A 27,540-nucleotide genomic window follows, 5' to 3' on the forward strand; every position below is an offset into this window, starting at 1 on the left:
GTCCTCAGGGTACCAGAAGGTCAGTCGACGACACCCAATATCATAATTCACGGTGAGCAGGCCCTATATTACCTTCTCTTCGTCGGCGACCCGTGTACTGAAGACGGTTCTTTCCTGAAAGATGCAAATCTTCGTCAAGACCCTCACGGGCAAGACGATCACCCTTGAGGTGGAGTCTTCCGACACCATTGACAACGTCAAGGCCAAAATCCAGGACAAGGAAGGGTGAGTAGTGGGCAAGGGTCATGTTGGTGGTTGATGTCTTATTCGCTACTTCTAGTATTCCTCCCGACCAGCAGCGTCTCATCTTTGCTGGAAAGCAGCTTGAGGATGGCCGCACTCTCAGTGACTACAACATCCAGAAGGAGTCGACGCTTCACTTGGTCCTTCGGTGTGTATCCAAGGCGCATATATCCACACGTGTAGCGTTCATTTAAAGCTCTTGTTTATTAGTCTCCGTGGCGGTATCATCGAGCCTTCCTTGAAGGTTTTGGCCTCCAAGTACAACTGCGACAAGCAGATCTGCCGCAAGTGCTACGCCCGCCTCCCTCCCCGTGCCACTAACTGCAGGAAGAGGTCTTGTGGACACTCATCCCAGCTCCGCCCGTACGTCACCATATCACAATTTACTTGTTTTGGTGTTCATAACAGCCTTGGCGTTATAGCAAGAAGAAGCTCAAGTAGTCTACTCGCTCGGAGTCCTATTGGTGTTGGGTTGTCGGGGACGTCGATTCACAGATGTTTGGCCGCCATGTACCACGAGATTATGCTAAAATTCGATATGCCAATCTGTGTACTTCGACTTCGACTGTGCGCCATGATATATTTTTCATACCATTCCAAGGTTATGATGTCCATGTTGAGTTGCTCTTTATCAAAAACTTCTATTAAGTATGTTGGCAAGATCCTTCCACGAACCTCAGCCGCCAGCACTCGCCGCCGTGAAAAAAGTTGTTACGCACAAGGAACGACCGCGTTTATGGTTCCTTTCTGGTTTTTGTCGTTGGGTCGACTTTTACCCTGTTTCTACATGCAAAATGGATGACCGCGTTCGTCTCACTGGATCGTAAATTGTATTCAGAACCAGCTTCGGGATGGGCAATGTGATAGTTGCTGACAATATCCTTGATATCATTTGGTAGTTGGTCGTGAGTGCGATGCAAGGCTGACATCCTACGTCTTTCATACCCACATAGAAAGTACTGATAGAGCTATATCACCTGTCCTTGCTATAAGCAGATTAGTAGCCCGGAGAGGTGGTGAAATCATATGCAGCAAGTAGTTAACTTCAAAAACGGCGGAGAGGTGCGTTTTGCCATGTGTTCCGCTGTTCTGCTGGTCTTATCGCCATTCAGTCTAGTTTTCTAGGGAAGACTTCTTTATTACTTTGTGATGTTCTTTAACTTCCATAGTGCGTTTCTAACAATTTCGAACTGTGGAAAATTCTGCTCGTTGGATGGGTCATGGGTATCAAAAATTGATTGTCAATATGGATTTTTTCAAAGTTACAGAAGAGCATGTAAGTCAACATCACTGATCAGGTGGGTGCGTAACGACTGTGCGAAAAAGAAAGTGTTTGTCTGCAATATCAAAAGTATTTCGAATTCAGGTTTTCCAACTGTCGCAAACTTGCATTGCGTTGCCTACACCATCAGACGAGATTCCAGTGATCCCCACCAACTGAATAGACAGGGACAGGACCAATTGCATCATATGCATCAATATCACCGTCGCCGGAAGCATAAGGCCAGGGGTTGGGGCCAATGTCCTTGAACACTTTACCAAGGTACGCTTTGGAATGCTTCTTGCCGTCTTGAAGGTGTTGAACTCCTGGATGATGAATTCCGACGGTGAAAGGCCAGTTAGCCGCTTCTTTTGGGAGAGTCGCGGCGGCTCTGAATTGACCTGTGCCCAGCGCCTTGGGCCTGATTTATGTGCATGGTCAGTGGCATCTGCGTTTTAATGCAAGAGACACCTTACCCGGCAGGAGGCGAGGTAGTGTGTAAGGAAAACGAGAACTTCATCCCTGCTCCCGGAGCGTAGCCTTGTGCGAACCATTGAAGCACAACTGAAAACTCATAGCCACTACTTGGTAAACCTGTGAAGTGGCATCCTTGAACCTGTGTATAGAATAAACTCGGCATTCCGTCAACGTTGTTTAGAACAACCTACCATGTTTGAAGCTGTGACAGTTGTCTGAGCAAAGCCGATGGTGAGTCCGGGGATGGCTGGGCCAGAACCGACCAGTTTCCCTGAGCAAGAAGATCATCATAATTAAAAACATGCACAACGTAACAGCATCTCAATATAATGACTTACATGCAGATCCAACCGGAACGTTATATCCATCGACTTGCAATGTCCACTCGGCAGAGGAGGTGTACACATTATAAGGAATTGCGACATTGCACGAACAGAGTAATTCAGCACCGCCCGTTTTGAATCCCATGTTCCTCTCGCTGACTGTAGGGGTACTTCCTACCCAGTTGTTGAAACCGGCGCCTATGAAATCGTTAGAAAATGCTCCATGCCATCTTGCCGCTTGAGAAACGGACTTACCCGAACTAAACGCGCCAGTGTTTTCATGCGGCCAGTCAGGGTCTGGGCACTCGGCAGATGGATGACGGGTTTCTGCGATGATGCAATAATGATCGTTTTGCGGGGGCAAGGCCTTAGGGTCTAAGATATTGAAGGGGTTGTTCAATACGTTGAAACTGTTGGCCGAGGGAGATGTGATGGTGCGTATGGCCACATACGGTTCTCCCTTGTCATCAAAGTCTTGGACAGACCATTGTGCGTACTTCGTGGGATAAAGCAGCAAGTTATTGGGTACACAGAACATCCTTGCTTCGACAGCATAACCGTTTCCCTGGGTGCAGCTTCCACGGATGTATGTATAGTTCGGCTCGCCTTGGTTGATCGTGACATTATGCGAAGCACTGTAATCGATGCTTGCATTAGAGCCGCCCAGAATTGACGCTGGGGTCGACAATGGCGCGTTCCCAACAGGTTGGGTATCTATAATATATAAAGGTCAGAGGTGTATTTTATCGAGAAAATTCTGAACCGTACCTGGTGAAATATAAAGGGATTCGGTACGAGGGAAATGGTTGGAGTCGTTCAATGCATCACGGAACCACCACCCAGTAGCTGAGAAGGTCGAGGCAAAAAGGCTTGCCGCAGCATCCCCGCTCATTACAGATTGTGCGACATCTTTAGTCGCTTGAACATACTTCCTGAGAGCATTGGCAGCAGGACTTGCAAATCTGAGGTTTGTCGTTGCGTCATCGTGGAAGACAATGTTTTGGGCTCCCAGCAAATGAACCTCCGTGATGGGTATTCCTTGTTGCGATGCTTGTGGGACTACAATACTTGCCTGGAGTGAGATCCATGCGAACGTTTCAACAACCGCATCGGACGGAAGGTGAACGGTGAGTGTAATGGTTTCATCAAAACCAGGATCCAAGGCCACGTGAACGCCGACGTCGGTATTGTCCGAAATAAGGGTTGGAGCCATGTTTATTGCCCCAGCTGGGGAGGACAAGGACACACGAGTGCCATCTGGCATCAGAGAATTCTGAAAAGCGGAAAAAGTAAGCCGTATGCCTCTTTTATAGGGATAACAAATAAAACCTCAATCATAATATTGAAATCGAGAGGACTTTGACCATCGTCAATGATACGAAGGCGAGTGGACATTGTAATGACGGGAGCTTTTGGATCGGCCACCACCACCTAAGCGTTGTCTTTTCAGAATCACCCCTTTAAAAAGTCTCCTTTGGTCTGCACTTACATTGTAATATACCGTGGAGGTATCATTGTTAATGAAATCCAGCAATTCTTTCCAGTTCTTCACATCGGCCGGTGGAGCGGGCAAAGCATCTCGAAGACGAATTGGGCCACCATCGGTATAATCATTCCAGACCAGTATGGCTGTCCGTTTGCACATTTAATGCCATGTATAAGTTTCCTTCTCCTTACATATAAGTCATAATTCTACACGGTTCCGAAGACATACTTCGGTGTCCCGGTCATAGACAGATGGATTCCCAGCATGGAAGAAACCATCCCAGTCATTGAACTTACATGGCCTTCAGTTTTATTGGGAGGTACGAGCATAGAGGTAGGTCACCCATATATAAAAAGGCCAGTATCCTTCTTTCTAACTCCTTCCGCATATATATAAACTTTCTTCCGCAGATAGAGAGTCGTCGAGATGACTATCACACGTGCCGTCCTTGCCGGAGGCGCGTGGGAATTCGGTTTGTATCCCGCTTTGCAGTGAATTGATACTCGTTGAGAAGCTAGGATGGATATTAGATTTCGTTCAAAGTCTTACCAGCATGTCGTGATTACTACAGGCGTTTGTATAGCAGGTCATGAATAGAAATATTGCACTTTCTCACTTATAACCTCAACTGCACGCGTATTTAAACCTAGCACACCGGCTAGGCTTCAGTAATGGTGAATGGAAGCTCTTGGCTCCAACCAGATAGACGTAATACGTCTATAAGAAGCATATACGCAAGCTTTTATAGCACGTATGAAGACTGTCTTTGCTCATTCAGCGTGTGTTGACTTAGAAATCGTAATGTGCTGAGATGTGTCTTGTCGATGGTCGACATTTGCCGACTTCTCACGATGTCCCGGCTGACACGGCATAGACAAATGCCGAAAAATGCCTCTATCTCTTTGGGACGGTGAAATGTAAAATCAATAATACACGGAGCCTGTAGATATGTGTAAGGGTACAAAACATTTATGAAGGGGCGTGGGTTTCCTATGTAAGGGATTGTAACTTATATATGTGGGCAGCAAAACTATATGTATGGTACTCAATATTTCATCTGAGGGCACAACATTTGAATATGTGGATTTGGGATTTTCATGTGCGGTAACTTGCTGTCTGTCTGCGGATATCATAAGATTTACGTACAGGACCATTTACTCCCTACACTTATATGTAAGGGGAAAGAAACTTATATATTGGCATTAAATGTGCAAACGGACAGCCATAGACCAGACCTTGAGTAGCAATAAAAACATTGTGAAACCCGCCCATTGAACTGGGGCTAATGATAAAAGGCGTGTTGAGAGCCATGACTTGGAATATATATTATAAGCACCATTTCTACCTCCAAAGACGTTGGAACTAATATGAAAACAGTACCTTTGTTGGGGCTCAAACTTGGGAACATCAAGGGTCCTGGTCCTAAAGGTTTTTTATCGTTCCAAACTTGAGGCCATAGAATCAGTTCGCTAGGGACTGTACGCAAGGTCACAGCTGCCCTATCGCCAGGAACGATATTGGAGGTTGTGGTTGCTCGAATATAGATCAGGTTGATCTCATTTGGTTGGAGGGGGAGACTTATGAATTGATTGTATTCTTTAATGAGGGTCGATGCGTCCAACTCGTTTCCGAAGTGACAAACGATATCTGGCGTCTTCAATGCGATGAGTAGGATGAATGTGGATAATGGAGACGAATGCATACAAAAGCGAGGGCCTTAGTCGCAGATATTCCGCTTGTTAAATCTAATAGTGATTTAGCGACGGCCTATACGATGCGTGCAGCGGAGTAAACACACAATTTCGAAAGATGAGGTCGTTTCTTTGGTTGGAAGCAGACATGTACTGGTGCCCAGGGGTTGCAGTTCGAGTGACTAAGAGATGGAAGTCTCAACTATGAAACTGGCGACTAAACAGACTAGAGTCCTTGCATTTATACCTGGGCGAGCATGTATTCATTTTTTTTCTGAATAGTGAGTCAATGACACACAAACGCACACAAAAATATTGCGCATGGAGGATGCCGAACAATCCTTCTACACAGGACATTCTATGCTAGTGAAAAGTTTCTCTTTACTTCGATGAATGATGATGTGAAGAACTCCTTCTGTGGACTCACCAGCTGACATTCACGCACGCCTCTACAGCAAAGCTTGGAGTTAGAATAGTCGTTCATCGCCCGAATCAGTGAGGAAGGATATATCTTTGACTATCTTTGATATCAGATACAATGGGCGTCGAACGTCCGTACTCCATAGTTTTGTCACACTGGAAGTTTGTTTAAAAATACTTTTATTAAGTGAGGCTCGATCTTAAGATTAAGCTATGTTAGTTTAGGCCCAAGGGTCCAAGAAGTAAAGTGACTTCTTTAGATCTACCTAACCTCCCACCTGTTGGTGACCAAAGGATAAAGGCTCCTATTGACATCAGATTTATTGTCTACCAAAGAGGAAGAAAGTTAGTGGTATAAGTTGATCTTAAAAATAGGCGTCGCTGGACTTGACACTCGCACGCAATAATTCAGAAAGGCTTCAATCTGGGGTACGAGGTACAACGACAGGGATGTTTAATTTGAAAGTTAACTGCCGATCATTAAGAGTACATACTACTTCTCAATAGGAAAACCTGTGTGCCTAACATGTAATCGGGGAGGTCACCAGGAAGTCAAAGTTGTAGCATCGGACTCCTGAATATCAAATTATATTTGTAACGCGGAAGGATGGCGGTGTACAATTCGCGCCGCGTATTTTACAAAGTACTTTGTTAATTGACAGCATACAATGACTGTATTCCCTTTCTTCCTAACTTTGGGCCAACATTGGGAGCACAGTGATAAGTTGCATACACAGGCCGTCTGTCAATAATGGTTTTGGTCTCAAGCAGATCCTGAAATTATTACTTAGATCAGTTGCTATCATTTGCATAGCTCCCTATACCACAGTCAATGACGCAGCAATATTTGATGACAAGATGGATAACATACCATTGGCTACAGACTTTCGGCTGCTCCTTCGCGGCGCAATTGACGATTTAGAGCTGCTTTCAGGTTCTTCGTATTCTTGACATCCCTCATTTAGACTACTTGCATCTCCGTCATGCAATTTCCTGCGTTTGCTGGATTTTTGCGTAGTTACATGCTTAGGGGCCTGTTTCACCGACAGACTCCTACCTTCCTTGCCTCTATCACTTTCTCTGGCGTTTTTCTTCTCTCGGGAGGCGGTACAAAGTGCAGAGTAAGAGGAATACCTAGTCTTCATGTCATTCAAGAAAACGTGGTCGTATTGGATGCATGTCATTCGGATTATGTCAATGCCCTTCATTCAAGAATAATATAAAAATGCGTTGGTATGAATGAGATTTACTTTGCGTACCTCCTCGCCCTTGGAAAAAGCGTCAATAATGTCGTTTTCAGTCAGATGCATTCCTTTGTTGATTTTTATTGACTTTATCTCGGAGCGAATCAGGGTCTCTTCGTCCGCTTTGGAAGTGGAAGGTAAAAGTTGACCGTACTTTCGAAGCGCAATACGTGCGCGCATCGAAATATAGACGTCATGTGCTTTGGCCTTTAGAAGACGCTGTGCCCATTCAATTTTCGTCTTCATACATTGAGGTTAACAATAGGTACGAGTAAATGAGTGAGAAAACCAAACGGACCTTGCTTTCTTGTCCGTTATACTGGGAGGCTGTCAATTTTCCACATATAGCGCACGTGTACTCACCTAGGTACAACCAGAGAGCTTTTGACGCATCAGGTTTGCAAAAAACTGTCCAGGGGTAACTTCCATGCAAAAGCTCGTATCTGGACGAGTACAACAGGCCCGGCTGTCCGGGACGCATGGGCATAGAGGGATTAGACTCTAATTGCGGAAATACCATGCGTCGCTTCTCTTTCCCTGATGGGTTGAGGTTATCCTGGATATATTGGAAGAATTGCTGATCACTTCCACCATAGATAAGACGCAGATATTTACGTGGTACTAGAAGTGTGTCTGGAGAGGGTGATACAATGAGGGCATTGGAAGACTGCAAATATTCCTTGGCAATGGCCGACAGATTGATCGGTGTAGTTGAATGTACATTGTGTTCTGGCTGTTTAGTGAGTTAGCGCGGGATGCTCCTGACTCAATATAATGATTGATACCTCGTTATACACTCCCGCTTGTGAGCTATGGGGAGCTAATGAGCTGTTCTGTGCTTCTTCAACATTACATGCGCTGTTCGAGCCATTTTCAGGCGCACGTGCCACCAACACTAGTTCGTTCTCTTCTGACCCTTGGCCCTCGATTGCATCCTGCAAGGACCTTGTAATAAGTGGATATCGATCTGTCATTAAGCACACAGGTTCTATCTCAGGATCATCCTTTTCAAGTTTTAAGATGCTCTTGCTTTCCGAGGGCGACCCTTTTTTAATCTTAAAATTGCGCGGAGAAAGTTTAACTGGCCAGGAAGGTGTCTGCGGAGAAGCTTTGAAGGTTTTATCATGAGGATTAACATCCACATGACCCAGATTTTTCACAGGCGTTTCTTGGGGCACGGGAAGATTGTAGACCTAGGGGTATTCTCTTAGGTTTTTGCACATACAACACCACGAGCGAAGAAGCCGAATTACTTTACTATCTCGACCGATCTCTACAAGGTCCAAGGAGCTGGATCGTGCCTAAATTCATGTGTAAGATGCTTCATTCGAGACAAAGCAGAGATATTACCCTCTTCTGCGATTTATACAGTGTTAGCACATTTTTCGTATCGGCCTAGAGAATAAAGAATGAAATCAACGAGAGTGTACAACAGTCAAAGAGAATAAACACCTGTTGAAATTCAACCTGCATATTTCCATTTAAAACCAACTGATTTGTGTCATTCATGCCTAGTTCCACCTCCTTCAACCGATGTTTGAGTTCGGCGTTTTCGCGTTCCATCGCAACAAGCTGTGCCTTCAGTCGCGCAGTTTCGTCCATGTTTGTAGGAACCTCCTCAGATAGTGATTGAGTGATTCGGCTTGCTTCTTTTGTTGCGTTGTGATAAGCCGTTTTGGAAAGCTTGTAGCCAGATGCAAGGAAGTGAAATGAAGAGTAAGAAAACCAACTCGACGGAAGCAAAGTCGGCCAACGTCGACGTCCAACGTCAACCTTAATTGAAATTCGTCCACGTGACCATGCCGAACGGCAAGAAATGTTAAACGGAACCGTTCCAGGAACATCAACCTGACCCCTTTCATACACGACCTTCCACATTATCAGTGGCTGTATTCGCTCCTTTCTCGCTACCAGAGTGATATCTTTTGTAACACGCAACTTTACCGTTAAACATGGCCACGGTGGCCACGAAGCAGTCCAAAAGGCCCACAAATCCCACAACGCTTGCCACCGCATCGATGGTAGTATTGCAATCAACCAAACCCACTCCAACCGTTGCTGCAGTGAAGACAGATGCCTCAGCGTCCAAACCAAAGAGGCGTAAGAAGCCTCGAGCAGAAAGGATACAGAAGCAGAACGCCCATTTTGAAGTAGTCTTAGAGGCCGCGCGGGCGGCGACTCAAATCCTTCGTGCTCGCGGTTTGTCATGCGCAATCTTTGGAAGTCTCGCATCGAAACTTTACGGGTGTTCACGAGTCCCCAAAGTATGTTTTTATTATTGCTTTAAAGATACTGGCTCGCCTCTGATCGTTTCAGGATGTCGATTTGCTTGTCAGCCAAAATGTCGACGAAGAACCTCCAGCACATAGGGATGATATTTTTGTCCCCCAGCCGCAACTTACTGCTGAAGAGTTGAAAGATCTCATCCTGCGTGCAAATTCCCAGCACTTCTACCTTAAAATGCCACGCGATCCTGCTGCCGAATATCGTATTTTGTGGTATCGTCAGAAATACCAAGGGCCAGAATGCAAAGTCGATATCCTCGTACCTGGTACTATGCACCTGCCCTTCCTCAACCCACAACGGATTAACTGGGTACAGGAGCTGCCTCTTGTTCCTTTCTCGCTGCTTCTATTTCACAAATTAAAAGGGTGGGATGACCATTGTAAAGCAGAAGAAGCGCATTATAGACGGAGGCAACAACAAGACGCAGCAGATGTAGCGAAGTTGCTAGCTCTCAGACATTGGATGAAATCCCTCAAAGGGTCAAAGTTGTTAGACGACGAGGAACTATTTGACGAGGAATTTAAGGTTTTGACGAAAGAAAGGGTGAAGCTTTACTGTGAAGCCTTTAACGACCGCGCTAAGGAATGGAAAGAATTGGGATTCGAGACGGGTTGTATCTAATTTATTTGGGATCTGGGTACGTCTGATTCACTACCGTTAACTTAAAGTATCTTTGTTTATGTGAACTTTTATTAGATTGTACTGTATATTTTGTGTAACTTGTAAGACGTACTTCAAGGCTGGAATCACTTATTCTTCTTCCGCTGGACCATTTCTAGATGTATTATACCACAATATCAATATTATTATTCCGGTGTTTTCAGTATCAAAATGCTTGTTCAATGAACAGAGGCATGATCTCGTGTAAGCCATCGTTACCTACTACTCATTCACTGTCCTAATTCACACTCTCAGAATGTTTGTGCGCATAATAAATAGATGTCATAACGCTATCTCACTCGTGTTTCAACCTTCAAAATTCAACCCCAGTGTTCGTCTATTCATTTTTTGTCTGCCTGAGCTTTCGTCAAGATTCAGACTACTTCTGGCCAATCCGCTTAACTGTATACTGATGCTTTGTATCTCAACCGGCATTTGATGTGCTCAGTCCTTTAGGTATGCACGTGTACCTGTACATTTATGCAGGTCGCGGCTATGTCCAATTTGTTCGCCGATGGATTTCCAGTCAACGACAACAACAATAGGTTTGATGTTTTCTTATACCATTTTGGCGCCATTGATATTCCGTGGGCAGACCGGCTTGGTCACCACGGTATCTTCAATTTTGTGATAGTCAATTTTGATATCATCACTTCTTCTCCGCAGCAACAATCAAGCGACGTTCATGTCAAACCTTGCTCAAGTAGCCTGGATGCTGAAACTCCGCAGTTGGTCCTTCCAACTCAGCCGCAGCCGTTTTCTTAAGTTCTTATATTCTGAAGGACTGTAGTAGTCACCCACATTATCTCGCCACCATCGCGATAGCAAATGTCTGACGCATCGATCCCCCAAGTCTATCAAGACGTCGAGACCGGCGGGGTGACCCAAGTTTCCGATACAGAGCCCCAGGATGTGACTCGGGCCCCTGTCAACGTTTCTACCAAAGAAGGGAGAGGCTGGATACTCACCTTGATTAGAGTCCTCAGGCTTCATAGCTTTGTCATTTCGCTCTTTACCCTATTCTTACTCCTCAGCATTCGATATATCCTCTATCATGCCCCATTGCAGAACCATTGGGGCTTTGGTGGTCCCAAGAGGGCAACAACTGTCCTCGCAGCTTGGGTGAGTCCTTTCAATGCTGACTTGTCGTTCGGCTGTTTATTTAATGGTCGGTAATGCAATGAAGATGTTTGCTGCCGTACTTCTTACTTTCCTCGCCGCTGCCATTACGGTTTTCAAGCGCAAGATGTCTATTTGGCCCCATGTAGTCGCCATTCTCATTGACATTGTCCTCGCTTCTGGAATAATTGCGTCTGCCGTCTTATTTACGCACGAGTATCCTAGCCCGTCTTGGTGCAACTCATGGTTGCCAAACGGTCAAAATAAGCCCCCACATCATGAGTGCTGGAACTGGAAGGATCTTACATGGCTTCTCATGAAGATGGCTTTCACGCTTTCTATTATCCTCAGGTAGCACTCTTTTACCCTCTTCAAGCTTGCTATGACGGATACTGACTGTTTCTTTACTTTAGCGTGATATTGGCTGCTTTGATCGTATGCCACATCATTGCTATTTGCGAAGGACGTCGTATGTCAGGGGTACAGCTTGCCTACGCACGATCAAAGAGTGCTTTCAGCCACTTGGGGAGCTTTGTACCATACACTGTTAAGATCAACATCTCGTTTGAGAGAAAGCCGGACGTACAAGTAGTTTCGGAAGCGCCCCTGGGACAGGGTCCTGTTCATATTTAATACTTTTCTAACGGCCATTCTATTCAAGCCTCCTTCTCAGTAGTTCATGGCTTAACAAGGCCTCAGTACTTCATTATGACTTGGATTGGCATCAATATGGCATTTTCACGTATACCAAAGGAATTTAACATTATGGCCATTGATTGGTTTTATAAGAAAAGAAAAAGGTCAAGTGACTATTACGGAAACGTCATTGAGAATCTGTTGACAAACAGACGCGCAGTCTCTCTCACGTCAATCTCGCTTGAACATTGACAGTCAATGAGTCATACTCCCGCATAGTCGGAGGTTTGGTATGGTTTGGTTGTGCTGTGGCAGCGGGTATAAGTATATTTTGAGATTTATGGTTGCACGTTTGCCATCCACCATCTCATGATTGTGACCTCTCAGCAGAGTCTTCTCTCCGCAGTTGGGTCAGAGAACGAAAAGGCCATCCTTCCCAAGCCTGAAACGGATGCACTTACGACGAGGGAAAACCATGTCGATCTCCCGAAGCATGACTACCTGGTCCGCCGATCGAGAAGAATATCGGCCTATATGCGAATTATCAGATTCTTTGCGTTGACTACCGCTGTTGTGAATCGCTTCATCATCTCAGCTGTATCTCATTCCATTCGAAATGGTCCATTTCCACGACGGGTATCAGAGTTAAAGGATGGTTCTAATATCTCGAATTTAGAATTAATGGCAAGTGTTTGTGCAGCTACTAATCAGCTGGGGATCTCTATAATCTAAAACACTCTTTACTTTATAGATGATATCCACTTCCATCTGTTCCTTGTTTTTCTTTATTATCATGGAGGCCAATTCAATCATGGCAAGCGCCTCCATTGAGGCTGTTCTGCGCGCCGCGACTATCCTCACAGATTCAATACTTATTACAGGCATCATTATTGCAGTCATTCGGTTTACTCATTCATATCCCCACGCACTATGGTGCGATCAGAATTTTATTGCAAGACAAGTTGGGCGCCAATCGTACTATGGGGCAATCGCATATCCGCCGGGATGTGGCAAATGGTTAACCATTGTGTGGGCATTGATGAAGTTATCTTTCTGTATAACAATTGTTCTCAGGCAAGTCCTACCAAGTGTGATACGTTTTTGGCTGTACTCAGACTGAATCTCATTCAGTATTATGCTTGCCTGTTTGATTGTCCTTCGACTTATCACTCTATTAATTGATGCCCAATTATGGTCAACGGTCAGAAGCGCGCACACATGTGACAGTTGTAATCGAGAAATTGTGGACGACCGTGTTAATCAGTGCTAGCTAGGTGCTTCAGCATGAGCATATAATGGTAGCACTGCGGGAGTCGACCGCTGTATGTTCGACATACAGCAAACGATACACTTATATAATTTGTAACTATATAAAAGGAGAATATTTGAGTGCGTCTTCGATTTGTCAAGGATACAGTAAACTACTGTACTCATACTGATGTGTGTATTAACCGCTGTATGAAAAACATACATCAGACAGCGCCTGTAGTGTAAATCTCTGTGTTCTTTGCTATGAAAGAATTAGGGTTAGGCTCCTCTGGACGTAGAGAAATAATGAATTTAATGGTTCCGGTGGTCGCGTGCTGTTCGCGTTGAACTCCAATATCGATCACGTGACCCTCCAATTTCAGGTCGCTTTCAACGAGTGCTGGCGGCATTCGTTGATTTATTTTCCTCATTCAAAGTTCTTGCAGTTTTCCTCTCACAGAATTTTTTTCAGTAGCTTCAGAACCCCAACAGCTGCGTTACAGTATGGCAAACACGAATATGGCAGCTGAGCAACTTCTAGAACTTCTTCTTACACTTAAAGTATGTTATATGTAAAACAGAGGGAAAATGTTTTGACATGTTCGCATTCGCTATAGAAAACGACCCCGGCTGCGGCTAAAGGCATCTTAAACAGCCAGCCTGCCATTGCATACGCTCTCATTACTCTTATGGTCTCCATGAACGCAATTAATATTGAAGTATTTCAGGTGAGCCTTTGTAGGCTTTCATAGATGTCTTGTTGAATCATGAAAACCAGAAAACGTTGGCAGAATTTGGTGCAAGTACAGGTGCAGATGCGACCAGTGGCCCAGCAGCTGTACCTTTAACAAGCGCGAGTTCTACCCCAACGCCAATGGCGGCGTCGAATTCTGCAGCCGCCCACATCAACAACACCACGCCACAGACCATGCCCCCACCCGCTGCACCTGCACCTATATCAGCCATTCCTCTTCATCTTCAGGCACAGTATCGAACAGGGACCCCACCTTCTGCTATGGGCGCGGGAACCCCTCAACTTACCGCACACCCACATACACCAACACCGCCGTACGGCTACGGGCACGGACATTCGAACGGAGGACAGCCGACCCCTCCTGGGCAGGCTGGGTATGCCCAACCGGCTTATGGTCAACAGCCAGGGTATGGGCAGCCAGGGTATGGGTATCAGCAGCAAGGCGGGTACCAACAAGGAGGATATCAACAGGGCGGGTATCAGCAGCAGCAGCAACAGCAACAGCACAGTGGCTACCAGCAATCAGCCCCTTCGGGGTACCAACAAGGATATGGAGCCTACGGATCTGGATATGGACAACCTCCGCCTCAGCCAGCGCATGCTCATCAGGCCACACCTCAGAGTGCCACGCCCGCATTGCCAGAGTCACTAGCGGGAATTCCGGAGGAGCAAAAGGTGCGTTGCATTTCGTAGCATTTCAGACTGCAAACTTAGCATTGGATGTAGGCTTTGATCATGAGAGTGCTGGCCATGACACCGGAACAGATCAATATGCTACCCCCCGGAGAGAGAGCGACGTACATACAAATCGTACGTATGCGGATATTATTGTCGTGGATTGATCATTGACTTTATTCATAGCGGGCAACTTTGGGAGTTTCGACATAATAGACGCGTCTGAAGAATTTCTATTGAATGGTGGTACATACTAAGTACATGGTATCATAGGTATGATTGGCTTCCCCATCTCAGGAACTGGCCATACATCTGTTAGGACTCTGCTATATCTAGCCGATCTCCCTCACGTAGACCACAAACAACGCGACGAGTGCTAATGCTCGTATCATCCCCTCTCCATATGTCGTGCCGATGAATATCATGGCTGCCAGAACAAGTTTGATCAACTTGGTAAAGATCGATGCAGATATGGGACGCCGGCTCGTTGAAGTTGTGGACGATATTGATGAAGGCGACTTGGGCGTTTGTTTGGTGGTTAGTTCAGGTTCGGCTGAGTTGCGATCGAGGATGGAAAGGGGGTCATTTGGTCGTTGGTTCCAGCATACCTGGGATCATTACATGTGTAAGGCGAAGGTACCGAGTTTCTGCAAACGTACCCAGGTGTATCTTGGGGTGTGTGGCTGAAGTGTTATAGTGGTGCTGGTACTGGTGCTATCTCGATACGCCATAGTACGTGATCTGAGTTTGCTATTGAATGTCAAGTGATAGTCGAGGAGGTCCAAAGTGTGTCCCGTGAATGATGGGGTGAAGGTTGAACGTTGAGGGTTGAAGGTTTGCCTGCCAAAATGCACAAAAGAGTAGTCTTGGGCTCTTGGACACTGCACGACTTATATATTGGCACTGCGTAACAACCTAATATTTATTCTTGAACTTTCGATGCTTTAACCGGCACCGGGGGTTGCCTTTTGCTCTTTATGCTCCTTGTCTCGACTTGTCCCTGATAAGAATGGATGGTTATGAGATAAGACCCAAATTTGAATTTACAACTTGGTAATGGGTGGGCAGACCCGATTTCTGGCATGTTCTCGAATGTTAAGGGTTTGCGTGGCGGATCACTGTAAGCTAACCAAGACTTGAGTCAAGACTCATATTCAGAGCACGTAGTCTTCATCAATTGACGGAACTTGGTGCCGATACTAGCACGGCGGGCAAAAGTGCTGACTAGTCAGCCTGGGAGTTGGTCTGACCAGTCACCTGACCAGTGTGCTGACTAGTCACCTGACCAGTGTGCTGACTAGTCACCTGACTAGTCATGTAGCTGTCACGCATTTATTGTCACGCTGCTAAGTTTCTGTAATTCCGCTCATTGATTGTAGAACAGAGGATTTCTTTTCTATGCCCCAGACTTACACAGGGCGGGCGTCGTGTACCTTCTAAACAACGTCGGGTGACCGTGCACAAGTACTCTGAAAGCGTGATTAGTTATCCATTTGTTTGAATAATGACCGAATTTCAACCAAACACAAGAAATATCCAATTCCGAGTCATTCATTACTTTTCCTCAGTGACAGTGCTTTGGAAGACAATGGTTTATTCCCATTTAATCTTATGTTACTGAACTCATTTAACAATACTAACCAGCGTGACAACATTTGTGTGACCTCTCCTGACTGGTCAGTTGGTTCGTCACGGAACGCGTCACGATATGGTCACGTGACTGGTCAGACCAACTCCCAGGCTGACTAGTCAGCACTTTTGCCCGCCGTGTAGCTGGCACTCAGGAGTCACGCTAACACGGAACAGCCTAATGTTTCGAGTCGTGAACGCGTGAACCATCATCATCTTCAAAAAGAAACAGATCCTAATGTTTCGAGTCGTGAACGCGTGAACCATCATCATCTTCAAAAAGAAACAGATATTTCTCAGTTGTAAGTCCTTAAAAATATCGGTAACAAATCGCATTACATCAAATATTGAAACAACACATTTCAATCGTTTTCGATTTTTTTTGTTTTCTGGATATCTCAAGCTATAACTGCCTACAGTCAGCTGTCCGTGTAGCTTGATCATTGGTGTTTTGTATCGATTCATTCAGTTCGGAAGAAACCTTGAAGATCGTCGACCATCTTAGCACTGCAAAAGATGTCATTCGTGTCTGATAAATTCTGGTTTGGATACCTACCTCCTCCCGGTGAAATACCTCAGAAAATATCCCTCAGGCGCCTGCCAACTAAAGTTCTTGTGTCAGTGTGGAATTGAAGTTTGTCGATGAGCTTTGCAGCGTGTCCATCAATCTTGACAATTTTTTCTCCTCTCTCATAAAAGTCGTAGACGTCGCCTCCAGTACCTGATTCATACCTCTAGGGATAAAGTTTTGGATTGCGCAGTAAACTGAGTTTGTGCGTCGGTAATGAGACGTCAGATATCTCAAGGTGGAGTTTGTCAGCTCCTTCTGCGAAGGTCAATCTAATGAACCATGATTCCATGAAGTTCTGAGTATCTGCAAAGTCAAGTTGACTCGCCTTCCAGGATTATCGGTTTATCGATGGGGGTTAAATGAGATAGCAGATGGAAAAGGATAACATGACTAGTAATAGTATAGAACCCAGACGTTGGAGGTGATACCTCATGCATCATGTTGTAAGGTTCTGTGTCTGCGGCTCGGGCCAAGCCTAACGCTAATGTTATTATTATAAGCCAAATCAAAGTAAAATCAATGACAATAAGTTTTTCCGGCACCGCTGGCGCTCATACATATTTTCAAAGAAAATAAGACCCAGTAATTATGTTTCCTACATTTTTTTGACGTATTTTATTGGAATATAGGCTTCGGGCTTCCCTAATTGGGTAACCCCGAACTCTATATACGAGAAAAATACGTCAAAAACCAACAGGAAACATAATTACCGATACATATTTTTCTATCAAATATGTATCAGCGCCAGCAGTGCGGATCCTACAGTAAATTATTCACTAATTATTCTGCCGTTATGTTGACCTTATGGTCCCGGCCACAAGAGATGGTTGGGGTGACACAGTGAGAACAGCATGGTTGCCTGATGTATAATAAAGACTCAGCTATTTAAGATCACATCCAATTGAGCTCGAGAAAATTAAAATTGTACACGGAGAAAATGAAAAGAGGGGATATACTTCAGAGGTTAAAGGTTAACGTCACAGTGGCCGTTGCCTGTTGCCTTTACCTTCGATCTTTGTGCCACCCAAAATCCATCCCCTTCAACAATATCGTCAAGCTCGAGACAGGTTTGAATCAGGTGGTTGTTGCATGCCGACCTTTTCCCAAGCCGGTCCTGATATCTGCGCACCGAGTACCTTCGGAAGTGTTGCATCCTATACGATGATACATTTAAGATACTTTGAGGGTACAATTACCATGATTTACAAGGTTACACCCTCATTTTCATTTTACGTTTGCGACAGATTGACCAAAGACTGCAGCAGCTAAACCAGGTACAGCTCAAAGGAATGGCGACCCAACAAAAATGATCCCGCCAAAGGCCAGTTGTATAAATACAAACAACAACTGACTTCGACAGCAAACTGGGCCGCTTCATCATGTCTTCAAACCTCACTGAATCTGATTCCACCACGGTTGCTAGTCCTCCTGGTACATGATTTTCACTATAACTTTGACTGCATTGCTAAACAATAGGTGTAGACGATGATAAAGGCACTGTCTCTTTTCCGTACAAAGGAGGATCTGGTGGCAATCCCTTTGACGACTTCCACCCAACTCGTAAAGTAATCACTCAGATTCGAGTCAGGGCAGCCAAGAACATCGACGCTATTCAGGTGTTCTACGATGACAACACTATTCCCACTCAAATTCACGGAGGTACTGGAGGCGATGTCTACGACTTTTATCTTGAGAAAGGAGAAAAAATTGTCAAGATTGATGGACGCGCTGCAAAGCTCATCGACAGACTTCAATTCCACACTGACACAGGTGGGCTCGACTCACCTACATCTGACGATGGTATAAAGAAACTGATTTCATTATGAACCTCACAGGCAGAGCTTCTCCGCCCTATGGCGGTAGTGGTGGTGACAACTTTAGTTGGCAGGCGCCTGAGGGGTATTTTTTGAGGTACTTTACCGGGAGAAGGTAGGTATCCCAAACCAGAAGTTGTCAGACACGTAGAATAACATTTTTTGCAGTGCCAAGATGGTCGACGGTCTTCAAGGTTTCTTCCAGACTGAATGAATCGATACAGAACACCAATGATCAAGCCACACGGACAGCTGACTGTAGGCAGTTATATCTTGAGAAATTCATATAACAATAAATTGAACTGTGTTTATTTGATGAATTCGATCTGCCAGTGTTACCGATATTTTCAGACTTACAACTTAGAAATGGCTGTGTTTGGCCAACCACAAATATCCAAAAATAGAAAAGAGACCGGGATGCGCCGATTCATTTCCCGCGCATTTTCTCAGCAGCATAGATGACGAGGGAAAAACTCTTGCTTTCCCCTACGAAGGGGACTCGGTGGTGAACCCTTTGACGATTTCGACGCGACCCGTAAAGTGATCACGCGCATCCGAATTAGGGGCGCAGAATACATAGATGCAATCCAGATTTTTTACGAGGATGATACTTCTCCCGTCTTTGGTGGTACCGGTGGATGCCCCTTCACTTGGAGGGCTCCCCAGGGCTTTTATCTCAGGTATTTCACCGGTAGGAGGTACGCATAGACCAAACCAGATATTTTCAATCGCCTAACTAATGGATGCTATTTATAGTGCATCCTATGTAGATGGCCTTCAACCTTTCTTCTATTCTGATGAATGAATCAGTGCGATCCAACAATGGCCGAGCCATACTTGGACAAATGAATCATGATTATAGGCAGTTGTAACAATGTGAAGAATGTCGTTTGAACCACTTGATAAATAAAATCCGTTTCCATTAGTTTTAATGACCAAGATGCAACAGAATTGAATTCAGGGCTCACCACTGACCAGGAGGCTACAAAAACAAGGCTAACGATCCGGGTATTCCAGAGAAACGAAGAGGCCTAGGGAAAGTTGTAAGAGTTGATTAAGACAGTATACATTGCTATCCCAGCCTGAGTGTATCGGGTCCTCAAGTTTGCGCATCGAGTTTAAGTTGTGTGACACAACGATCCTTCAATTGAAGTCCGAATTGTCCCTGTGCGGTCGGAAGCAAAAGCGGACTTCGAATAAATTAGGGGCCATACAATTACGACCAAACAATACCTCATTGCCGTCCAAGACGACCGCGACAACAACGTTAGCATCCAACTCAATATGGCAGAAGGCCACACCAAATTATCCCCAGAGAAGCTTGGAGAGTATACAATACTAAAGGATGTTGCGGAAGGTACCTTTGGAAAGGTCAAAAGTACGTTCGTCCATGTTTACATTTTCGTCACTAAATTGTTATCGGTAGTGGCCGTACACACGATTACGGGACACAAAGTCGCCATGAAGTACATTTCGAAGGCTGTGATACAGAGGGAGAAAACGAAGACCCGTGTGCGTCGAGAATTTGAATACATGCGCACTCTGCGACATCCACATATCATCAAACTGTAAGTACCCCTTTACAACTGTGTTCGCTCGCTCATTCGTGCAGATACGAGGTGATCTCGACGCCGACGGACATCATCTTTGTGCTTGAGTTTGCTGGAGGAGAGTTATTCAACTACATTGTGAACAATGGGCGGATGGACGAGGCGCGGGCACGCCGTTTCTTCCAGCAGATCATCTCCGGCATCGAGTACTCACACCGTCTCAAAATCGTCCATCGCGATCTCAAACCAGAGAACTTGCTGCTGGACGATGACCTCAATGTCAAAATTGCCGACTTTGGCCTCAGTAACGAGATCAGCGATGGCGATTTCCTCACCACGAGCTGCGGGAGCCCTAATTACGCTGCACCCGAGGTTATCAGGGGTGGAGTATACGCGGGGCCCGAAATCGATGTATGGAGTACTGGTGTTATCTTGTATGTCATGCTCACAGGCCGCCTGCCGTTCGAAGACGAAGACGTCCAACTGCTTTTCCAAAAAATTAGCCGTGAGTCTATTTGTTCTTTGGTTTGTCATCCACTGACGATGTTACAGAGGGAAATTTCCACAACCCAAGTTATCTCTCGCCCGATGCCAGGTCCCTCATTTCCTCCATGCTTGTTGTCGACCCCGTAAAGCGCATTACGATTCCGGAGATCACACAGCATCCATTTTTCACGACCGACCTGCCGCGATATCTTACGCCTCTGCCTCCACCACCCGGACCTGTGCTTGGCACCCTCAGCTCGCTCGTGACGCCCCCTAAACAGCTCGACTTTGAGATTATCGAAGGACTCGGCAAAATTGAGGAAGATGTGGTTGAAGAGCTCGCGAATAGCATGATTGACGTCGATAAGGATGATATCTGGGAGTGTCTGAAAAGGGATGATGGAGTGCAGGGCAATGCTGTCAAGGTTGCGTATATGCTATTAAGGGATAAGAGAAGACTGGGGAAAGACCGTAAGTGATGTATGTCTCATTGCATGAACCTCGACTGACATTCTGCGCAGTCGCTGAATTCGCGGAAGCTGAGAGGGACGCCCAACTTGCGGCCATGGATGTCCGTCATATTTCCGCTGTATATGGAATGTCATCATACTAACCTATATCTTTATACAGCCGCGAAATGCGATATCGCCCACAATTCTCTCACCAGTTGGCGCAGTCGCATTGGAAGAAAACCCCTTTGAAGCCGAGTTTAATGCAGAATATGAATCCGACGATCCCGAATCCGACGAGCTCGATTTCATCTCCCCTCCGCTCGCTGCTCTTGACCCGAATAGTTTCTCCCCGTCCATGATAGGATCTACACCCAATGGCCTTCCTCAATTCGCCGTCCTCAATTCCTCTTTGCCTGACCAATTGCCAGAGCAGCACCATCTCACATCATATGTATCGGCAAAGAGATCAGGGGGAGAAAGAAGAGAAAGAGAAAAGAAGCAACACAAAACAAAGTGGCACTTTGGGATCAGGAGCAGAAGTCCACCCATGGAAGTCATGTTGGAGATATACAGAACATTGAAGACATTGGGAATGGAATGGAAGGACAAAAAGAATCTGGGAGGACTGGGAGGATCGAGGGCTCGGGAGGCTAGGGCGGCTATGGCTGCAGCTAGCGGTCAGGCTACAGGATTTCCTGGAGGGAAAATGATTGAACGGAATAGGGATCTTGATGGGCCAGGCAGCGTTGACCTCAAAGCGGCATCGAGCATCTATTTCGTTGAGACCCGCGCGAGGGTACAGGACGTCGTCGTGCTCATGAACCTACAGCTTTACATGGTGGACAGCATCAACTATCTCGTGGACTTCCATCATAAGAAGAGCTATCGAGCAAGTACCGATCCCGAGGCGGGAAAGTTCGATATGGCTGTCTTTGATCCCATCTTCACACAACAGGAAAGGGAGAAAGACTTGATTGCTGCGGGTGCTATCGTGCCGGGTGGTGCTGGTAGTGATTCCGGGAGAAGCTTGAAAGAGAAAGAAGGCTTGTACCTCAGGGAAGACGAGGTCGTCTCGCCGTTTGTGTTCATGGATGTAGCCTGTCGGCTGATCCTTGAACTGGCTGGTGGAGGCGAGTGAGTTAGTGGCAAGTAAATGGGCGGTGGTATCGTGGTGCATCATAATCCAGTGGCGTCGGTGTGTATCTCTTTGCATCTGAGTTGCGATGTGATATCATGTTGGTGTCACACCGCTTACTTTTTTTCTTTTCTCTTTTGTTCTTTGTTTTTTTAGCTTCCAACGCGTCTCGGATTAAACTATTTTTGAAGTTCCCACTTCGACCCAGAGGAAATTTCCATCGCAATTTCGTTCTTTTCTTCTACTTTTAATCGTTGCTGTCGTTGCATTTTTTTTTTTTCTTTGTTCGTTCTTTTTGATGATTTCATACCCCGCTGCACATATCGGCCATACTTCCAAAACCTCCTTCACAGTCTCATCACCACCAACACCATTATCATATATATGAACTTTCACCAACTGTCGCATTATTCTTCTATCCCGCACTATGCCAAGTTCAAACCTTGGGAAACTTATCTTGTCTCCTTCTATCTCACCCATCTTCCACTATATTTTCAATGGCTTCTAATCTTTTCTTCGTTCTCTCCTTTTCTGCTTTTCAGTTCGATCATCATGATATGTCGAACCTTTTATTGTTGTTGCTGTTGTGGATGTGCTATTGCTTTTTCACTTGTTGTAGTTATATGTACAATAAATTTCCGATTTTCGGCATTCTGAGAGGACCACCACCTTTGGTGGAAACTTGATTCTTACACCATTCCAAGCCTTTGAAATGTTGCCAATGAGCAAACGCAGGAGGTTACGCGTCGCGTCGCGGGTTAAAAATAGATATGGTAAATGTCCATCCTGAGCTTCCAGGTATTTGTGCCTTATGATCGGCGCAACCCGCTGGTTTTGACATATTATGAATGTGAGCGCGAGTTTAGAATTTCGCCGACGACTACTGAGCGCTGAGCGTTGAATCTAAACCATTTTCTTTGAGAAGAATGTCCAAAAGAAATGGTCATTAGTACGGTGAACGCAAACCGCGCGCGGGCATCTCGGACGTTGGCTACGCGCCTTCTTCAGGGTTGAGAGAGATCATTTTCGGGTGTAGTATTCAGTGTTAGTGTTACTGAAAGGACTTGTACGTATATACGTCTATACACGGTGTAGAGCGTGGCGAAATGATCGACCTGGATCAACGCTCCGAGGTCAATTTGTGATCTCCTGTGGATCGTACCTCGGCCCGAGGCGCTTAAAGAAAAAGGTGCGCCTGTGTACAAAAATTACTGGTTCTGATTTTGTGTGTACTAGTCATCTTATTGAAATTCAGGTTTCTCTGTGTTTATAGAGTGGAAGTGTTTGCGATAATGTCTCAAGGATTTGTTTTTAAAAATGGCAGGATGGCTTTGCGATTGCAGAAAATAAGCTGAAATGAGATTGAATATCTAGTCTAACTCTAGATGAATTTCTTGCGTTCTTAGTCTGAACAGCATCGCGACTCAGAGAGGGCGTAGATTGGATATTGGCGACGTTGGCTTATAAGCCATATGTACCGTATGCTTGTTCTTGTATTACGTATCCCCCAATCAACTCGGCATATTTCTCTGAGCGAAACGAACTTCGATAGATTTCGATGAGGCGGTCGAGTGAAAGACAAGCGACGCAAATCATGTTGTCGCTATCTAAAATATAAATGAGTCGCATTTATCTCCCATCAAGGGATCCGGGGGCCGGGAGAGAGGGATCGTCGCTCAGATGTAGGCGGTTGCAAGGAATTATGACGATTACGGTTATGATGTTGAACATCTTCTCTAGCAGGGCACAAGTCAATAAAGCGCTAGTCAAACGCGTACCACGGTGCACCTTCCTTCCACAGGCAAATATAAATGTAAGGCCCCATGACGAGTGATTGAGAGCAGGATTTTTGCCATTATGAGAAAAACAAACAAACTCAACAACCAACTCGCGTGGAAGCGAAGGGGCCGAATGACCACAATGCTCAGACAGGAGATAATATCCATTAATTTAATTCATTCGTGATGCGCTCGCAGATTTGCATTCTACGAACTGATACGCCGCCGGGCGCAAATTCACTTCAAGTTGAACCACGGGAATAAGCGTAGAGTGGGTTCGCAGGCAGTTTTACGGTGATTGTCCTATACCGATTCTGATGGCAGGCTTATTCAAGCGCATTATATATTTAAAAACAATTCCAGCGAATCCCTGTGGGAGATAATCGATAAGGACGTAGGGAGGCTGAGTGTTGAACGTTGAAACGTTGAGAGCTGGCACATTGGTAGATGTTCACCAAACATAGCATATAGAAGGTCCGAGTCATATCAGACGGTGAAAAACGGTACAAATAGTTCCTATGAGAGAAAATATTAGTCTGACTTGATCAAAGCCAGGAAACAGTGGGTAAAGCTACTGGTCTGTGCTGTTCGACTGGGTGATTTGACAGATCATCGATGGCATTATATGAAATGAGTTGATGAAGGATTCCAATTTAGCATTAGGGATCATCCGAGCTGGTTCAATTGATCGATGTTTTAGGTATTTTACAGCATCCTTGAATTTCCGGCGAAGCTCGCGCGTCTGCTCACCTCACCTCAATCTGCAAAATCTCTGCTTTCTTCTGTAAGAATCTTGATACTGAGTGACTATGAGATATTTTACAGCCTTAATAATTCTCGATGTTTTTCAGCGACAAGTTGTAGTGTGTCCCTTGTCGTCAACAAGTTAAGGCTGTACTAGGTACTACCTGCATAGGCACGCGAACCGGAAGATAAAAATATGAATTGGATCTACCATGTGTTCCATTTAACTCCGTATGGTTACCAATTCCGCGACGCTATATAAGAAAGAAGGATGCGTTGACAAATCCCCACCACTTGTAGTGTGTCCCTCACGAACTTAACGAATTTACATGTACGTCTCCAGCTCCTCTATCTGTTTGTTCAGTTGCTAATCCTACATGCATTTTCTCCAGTCGGCGCTGACTTGCTGGCCAAGACACTGCTCGAGTTCAATCAATCAATAAACAACAATTTACCGTCTTCCTTCTCGCATTTTACGACACCTCTTTTTACTTGAACGTTATCACAGAAAAGCATATCACAATGGCACCCAAATCTATCCTTCGCAATGGAATGTCTATGCAATCTCGCAATATGCTCCAGAAATCCGGTGCTTTACGTTCGAACCTCAAGCGCCCTGCGCCTTTGCCCCTGTCTCCTTTATCGCAGAATGCTAGCTTCTCTGTCCTCTCGTCTCCCACAGGAAAGGCTCTGAAGTCTGCACATGTCCACTTCCCACCTTCACCGACTCAGCTGGCGGCCACATACACTACCCATGGACCCAAATCGTACGATCGCGGTCCTATCTCTGTTTCGCCCAACCCTCTTAACCTCCCTGGTTGGGGTGAACGTGTTTATTCGCCATCCATAGATGGATTCAGACTTTCAGCTGTACCCAGACCTTTCCGTACTCTCACTTATCAAGCGTCTCCGGTAATCACGGAGTTTGAGGATCCCCGCTCACCCAAGCTCCCTGCCCCAGCCGCCGTTGGCAAGGAGAATCGGAATAATTCGATACGCTTCGCGCCCTTTACCAGCGTACAAACATCGACTCGTTCTGCCCGACAATCGTTGTCTTCTTTGCCCCGTTCCCCATACCCATCGGCTCCTAATTCTCCTGCCGCTGAGAACAGCGATGTCGACCTCGAGATGGAGACCCGCGGCCGTCCATTGACCCGAAATCGCGACGTTAATAACAATGTCACCATCCTCGACGGACCATCGCGTGCACGCGCTCGGGCAGCTTCGATTGAGGAGCGTCACAACAAGAGGAACAAGAAGGGTTTAACCCTCGGCGGACGTGTCTCGATGAACCCTATTTCCAACGTCATCGGCAACTCTCAGTTCACCCCTGGTCCATCACCTCTGGGACGTTCCATTTTTAGCCCTGCCGTCGCGTCTCTGAACCGCCCCAACAAACCTGCGCCCCTCGCTATGGATTCGCTCACCCAGGCTTTCTGGCAATCCGTGTCACTCGAGGAGCCAGCATCAGCAGACGAACCTATGGTCACAGCACTGGAGTACCCGGAGAGTGCAGTGACGTACGAAGAGAAATTGGATATGACACTGCGCGCTGCTGCACAGCCCCCTTTGATGTATGCTGCCGCCGACGGCGCCTTGTGGTCGCCTGCTCTGCCAGTCCCAGGAGCCAAGGTCGATCGCATTAGGGAAAGTTTGATGAGCCCGGGAGTTGCCAAGTCGTTTGAGAGTAAGGTTGTGCGGAGGGACTTCACTGCACCGTCGCCTAACGACCCTTTTGCTGCGTTCCCCTCTTTCGCTGCCGCGCTAGAGCGAGGAGCGGAGCAGATTCGTTACCCACCGCGAGCTGCTGTTCAGATGTCATGAAGGCATAGTAGTAGGTTGGTTGGGGAGGTGTATAGTCTTCTTGGAGAGAGGTTGAGGTTCTCGATCCCAAGCATGGTGTCGCCATTTCGTGGGGTAATTCTGTTGATAGAATGAGGCCTGTCTGCTGAGAAAGAGATTATCTTGTTGTTCATTTGGGCTCCCGGTGTGTTTGTCTATACAGTAAAGCCTGTCCATAAGCGTCAGGATCCTCACGTTAAGTATCGACGTCGACTGATGGTTATTTCTTCACGATAACCTACATTTTCCTGGATTTTACATTTTGTTGCCATATTGCTGTCATTGCTTTCTGGAATTATTTTTTTTGCAGGATTTTTGTGGCGTCTGTCTGCTTCAATTACATTTCACTACACGTTTCATTAGTCCTAACTGTTAGCATTGAATTGTGTCTCTTGAGCGCACGCTAGACGCAATATTGCTGTCACCATTCATTGACAGCCTTGGGGATAACGCACATATCCTTATCCCTATAGATTGAACCGGTTTGGTTTGCTTTCGGTGATCCACTTTTAAAGTAACACAGACTACGGTGATTGGTCGCTGCCACCCCGAAAAAGGTCGCTCGAGCACTGACTGTCAAATTCGTCAGTAGACTATCACACCAGCGAAGAGTTAGCCTCAGACTCTGGTGGTTGTAAGTATGTCGATCATTGTCAACGTCAAATGCTACCACGTTAAGTGGGGATGTCCAATCCCCGGTTAGTGTGACACCAAGTGACAGGCAAGGTCACACCTGTGACCAGGCAATTTCTTGAGACATCGAGTTTGTGCTTTGCACAAATCAAGGTTTCGCCATTTTTTATGTCAATAGAGGCAGAAGATAGTTTATCTCTGGACCTATGGTATTAATTAGCTGTAAAAAGTTGTCAATGTGTTTTAAATGCTTAATCAAGGTGTTTTGCCTGCCAAATTTAGACCTCAAAGATATTTATGCATTATCTCCTCAAGAAATACACATATAGGTATGATCTGTAGAGTTTTTTTCATTAGAATTGAATTTGGAATCGACCTATCAG

The 27,540-nt window shown here is 45.7% G+C and overlaps 9 protein-coding genes across 9 annotated transcripts; 6 read left to right on the plus strand and 3 right to left on the minus strand.

Moving 5' to 3' along the window:
- Positions 1–1,651: 1,651 nt before the first annotated feature.
- Positions 1,652–3,699, minus strand: JR316_0000121 (uncharacterized protein; the record flags this gene model as incomplete). Its single annotated transcript, XM_047885936.1, has 7 exons — positions 1,652–1,925; positions 1,981–2,120; positions 2,173–2,252; positions 2,320–2,502; positions 2,560–3,018; positions 3,073–3,577; positions 3,634–3,699. 7 exons carry the CDS (start codon positions 3,697–3,699, stop codon positions 1,652–1,654), a joined length of 1,707 nt encoding a protein of 568 aa, XP_047753682.1.
- A 3,020-nt stretch (positions 3,700–6,719) lies between these two features.
- JR316_0000122 (uncharacterized protein) lies at positions 6,720–8,747 on the minus strand (the record flags this gene model as incomplete). The annotated part of the gene is made up of 8 exons (XM_047885937.1): positions 6,720–7,103; positions 7,161–7,385; positions 7,444–7,472; positions 7,509–7,878; positions 7,931–8,338; positions 8,399–8,446; positions 8,496–8,540; positions 8,598–8,747. The coding sequence occupies 8 exons, from the start codon at positions 8,745–8,747 to the stop codon at positions 6,720–6,722; spliced, it is 1,659 nt and encodes a 552-aa protein (XP_047753683.1).
- A 350-nt stretch (positions 8,748–9,097) lies between these two features.
- Positions 9,098–10,052, plus strand: JR316_0000123 (uncharacterized protein; the record flags this gene model as incomplete). Its single annotated transcript, XM_047885938.1, has 2 exons — positions 9,098–9,409; positions 9,462–10,052. The coding sequence occupies 2 exons, from the start codon at positions 9,098–9,100 to the stop codon at positions 10,050–10,052; spliced, it is 903 nt and encodes a 300-aa protein (XP_047753684.1).
- Positions 10,053–10,919: 867 nt separating this feature from the next.
- JR316_0000124 (uncharacterized protein) lies at positions 10,920–11,843 on the plus strand (the record flags this gene model as incomplete). The annotated part of the gene is made up of 3 exons (XM_047885939.1): positions 10,920–11,213; positions 11,278–11,561; positions 11,624–11,843. The coding sequence occupies 3 exons, from the start codon at positions 10,920–10,922 to the stop codon at positions 11,841–11,843; spliced, it is 798 nt and encodes a 265-aa protein (XP_047753685.1).
- Positions 11,844–13,598: 1,755 nt separating this feature from the next.
- On the plus strand, positions 13,599–14,736 carry JR316_0000125 (uncharacterized protein; the record flags this gene model as incomplete). The annotated part of the gene is made up of 5 exons (XM_047885940.1): positions 13,599–13,655; positions 13,712–13,822; positions 13,873–14,523; positions 14,575–14,658; positions 14,710–14,736. The coding sequence occupies 5 exons, from the start codon at positions 13,599–13,601 to the stop codon at positions 14,734–14,736; spliced, it is 930 nt and encodes a 309-aa protein (XP_047753686.1).
- A 119-nt stretch (positions 14,737–14,855) lies between these two features.
- Positions 14,856–15,254, minus strand: JR316_0000126 (uncharacterized protein; the record flags this gene model as incomplete). The annotated part of the gene is made up of 2 exons (XM_047885941.1): positions 14,856–15,131; positions 15,183–15,254. The coding sequence occupies 2 exons, from the start codon at positions 15,252–15,254 to the stop codon at positions 14,856–14,858; spliced, it is 348 nt and encodes a 115-aa protein (XP_047753687.1).
- Positions 15,255–18,102: 2,848 nt separating this feature from the next.
- Positions 18,103–18,751, plus strand: JR316_0000127 (uncharacterized protein; the record flags this gene model as incomplete). Its single annotated transcript, XM_047885942.1, has 4 exons — positions 18,103–18,154; positions 18,206–18,493; positions 18,559–18,652; positions 18,706–18,751. The coding sequence occupies 4 exons, from the start codon at positions 18,103–18,105 to the stop codon at positions 18,749–18,751; spliced, it is 480 nt and encodes a 159-aa protein (XP_047753688.1).
- A 1,070-nt stretch (positions 18,752–19,821) lies between these two features.
- Positions 19,822–22,338, plus strand: JR316_0000128 (Carbon catabolite-derepressing protein kinase; the record flags this gene model as incomplete). The annotated part of the gene is made up of 7 exons (XM_047885943.1): positions 19,822–19,915; positions 19,964–20,105; positions 20,150–20,592; positions 20,640–21,044; positions 21,095–21,144; positions 21,204–22,159; positions 22,317–22,338. The coding sequence occupies 7 exons, from the start codon at positions 19,822–19,824 to the stop codon at positions 22,336–22,338; spliced, it is 2,112 nt and encodes a 703-aa protein (XP_047753689.1).
- Positions 22,339–25,204: 2,866 nt separating this feature from the next.
- JR316_0000129 (uncharacterized protein) lies at positions 25,205–26,506 on the plus strand (the record flags this gene model as incomplete). Its single annotated transcript, XM_047885944.1, has 2 exons — positions 25,205–25,511; positions 25,533–26,506. The coding sequence occupies 2 exons, from the start codon at positions 25,205–25,207 to the stop codon at positions 26,504–26,506; spliced, it is 1,281 nt and encodes a 426-aa protein (XP_047753690.1).
- Positions 26,507–27,540: the final 1,034 nt, after the last annotated feature.

The sequence above is a fragment of the Psilocybe cubensis genome, chromosome 1 (genome assembly GCF_017499595.1).
Source record: "Psilocybe cubensis strain MGC-MH-2018 chromosome 1, whole genome shotgun sequence".
Lineage (NCBI taxonomy): Eukaryota > Fungi > Basidiomycota > Agaricomycetes > Agaricales > Agrocybaceae > Psilocybe > Psilocybe cubensis.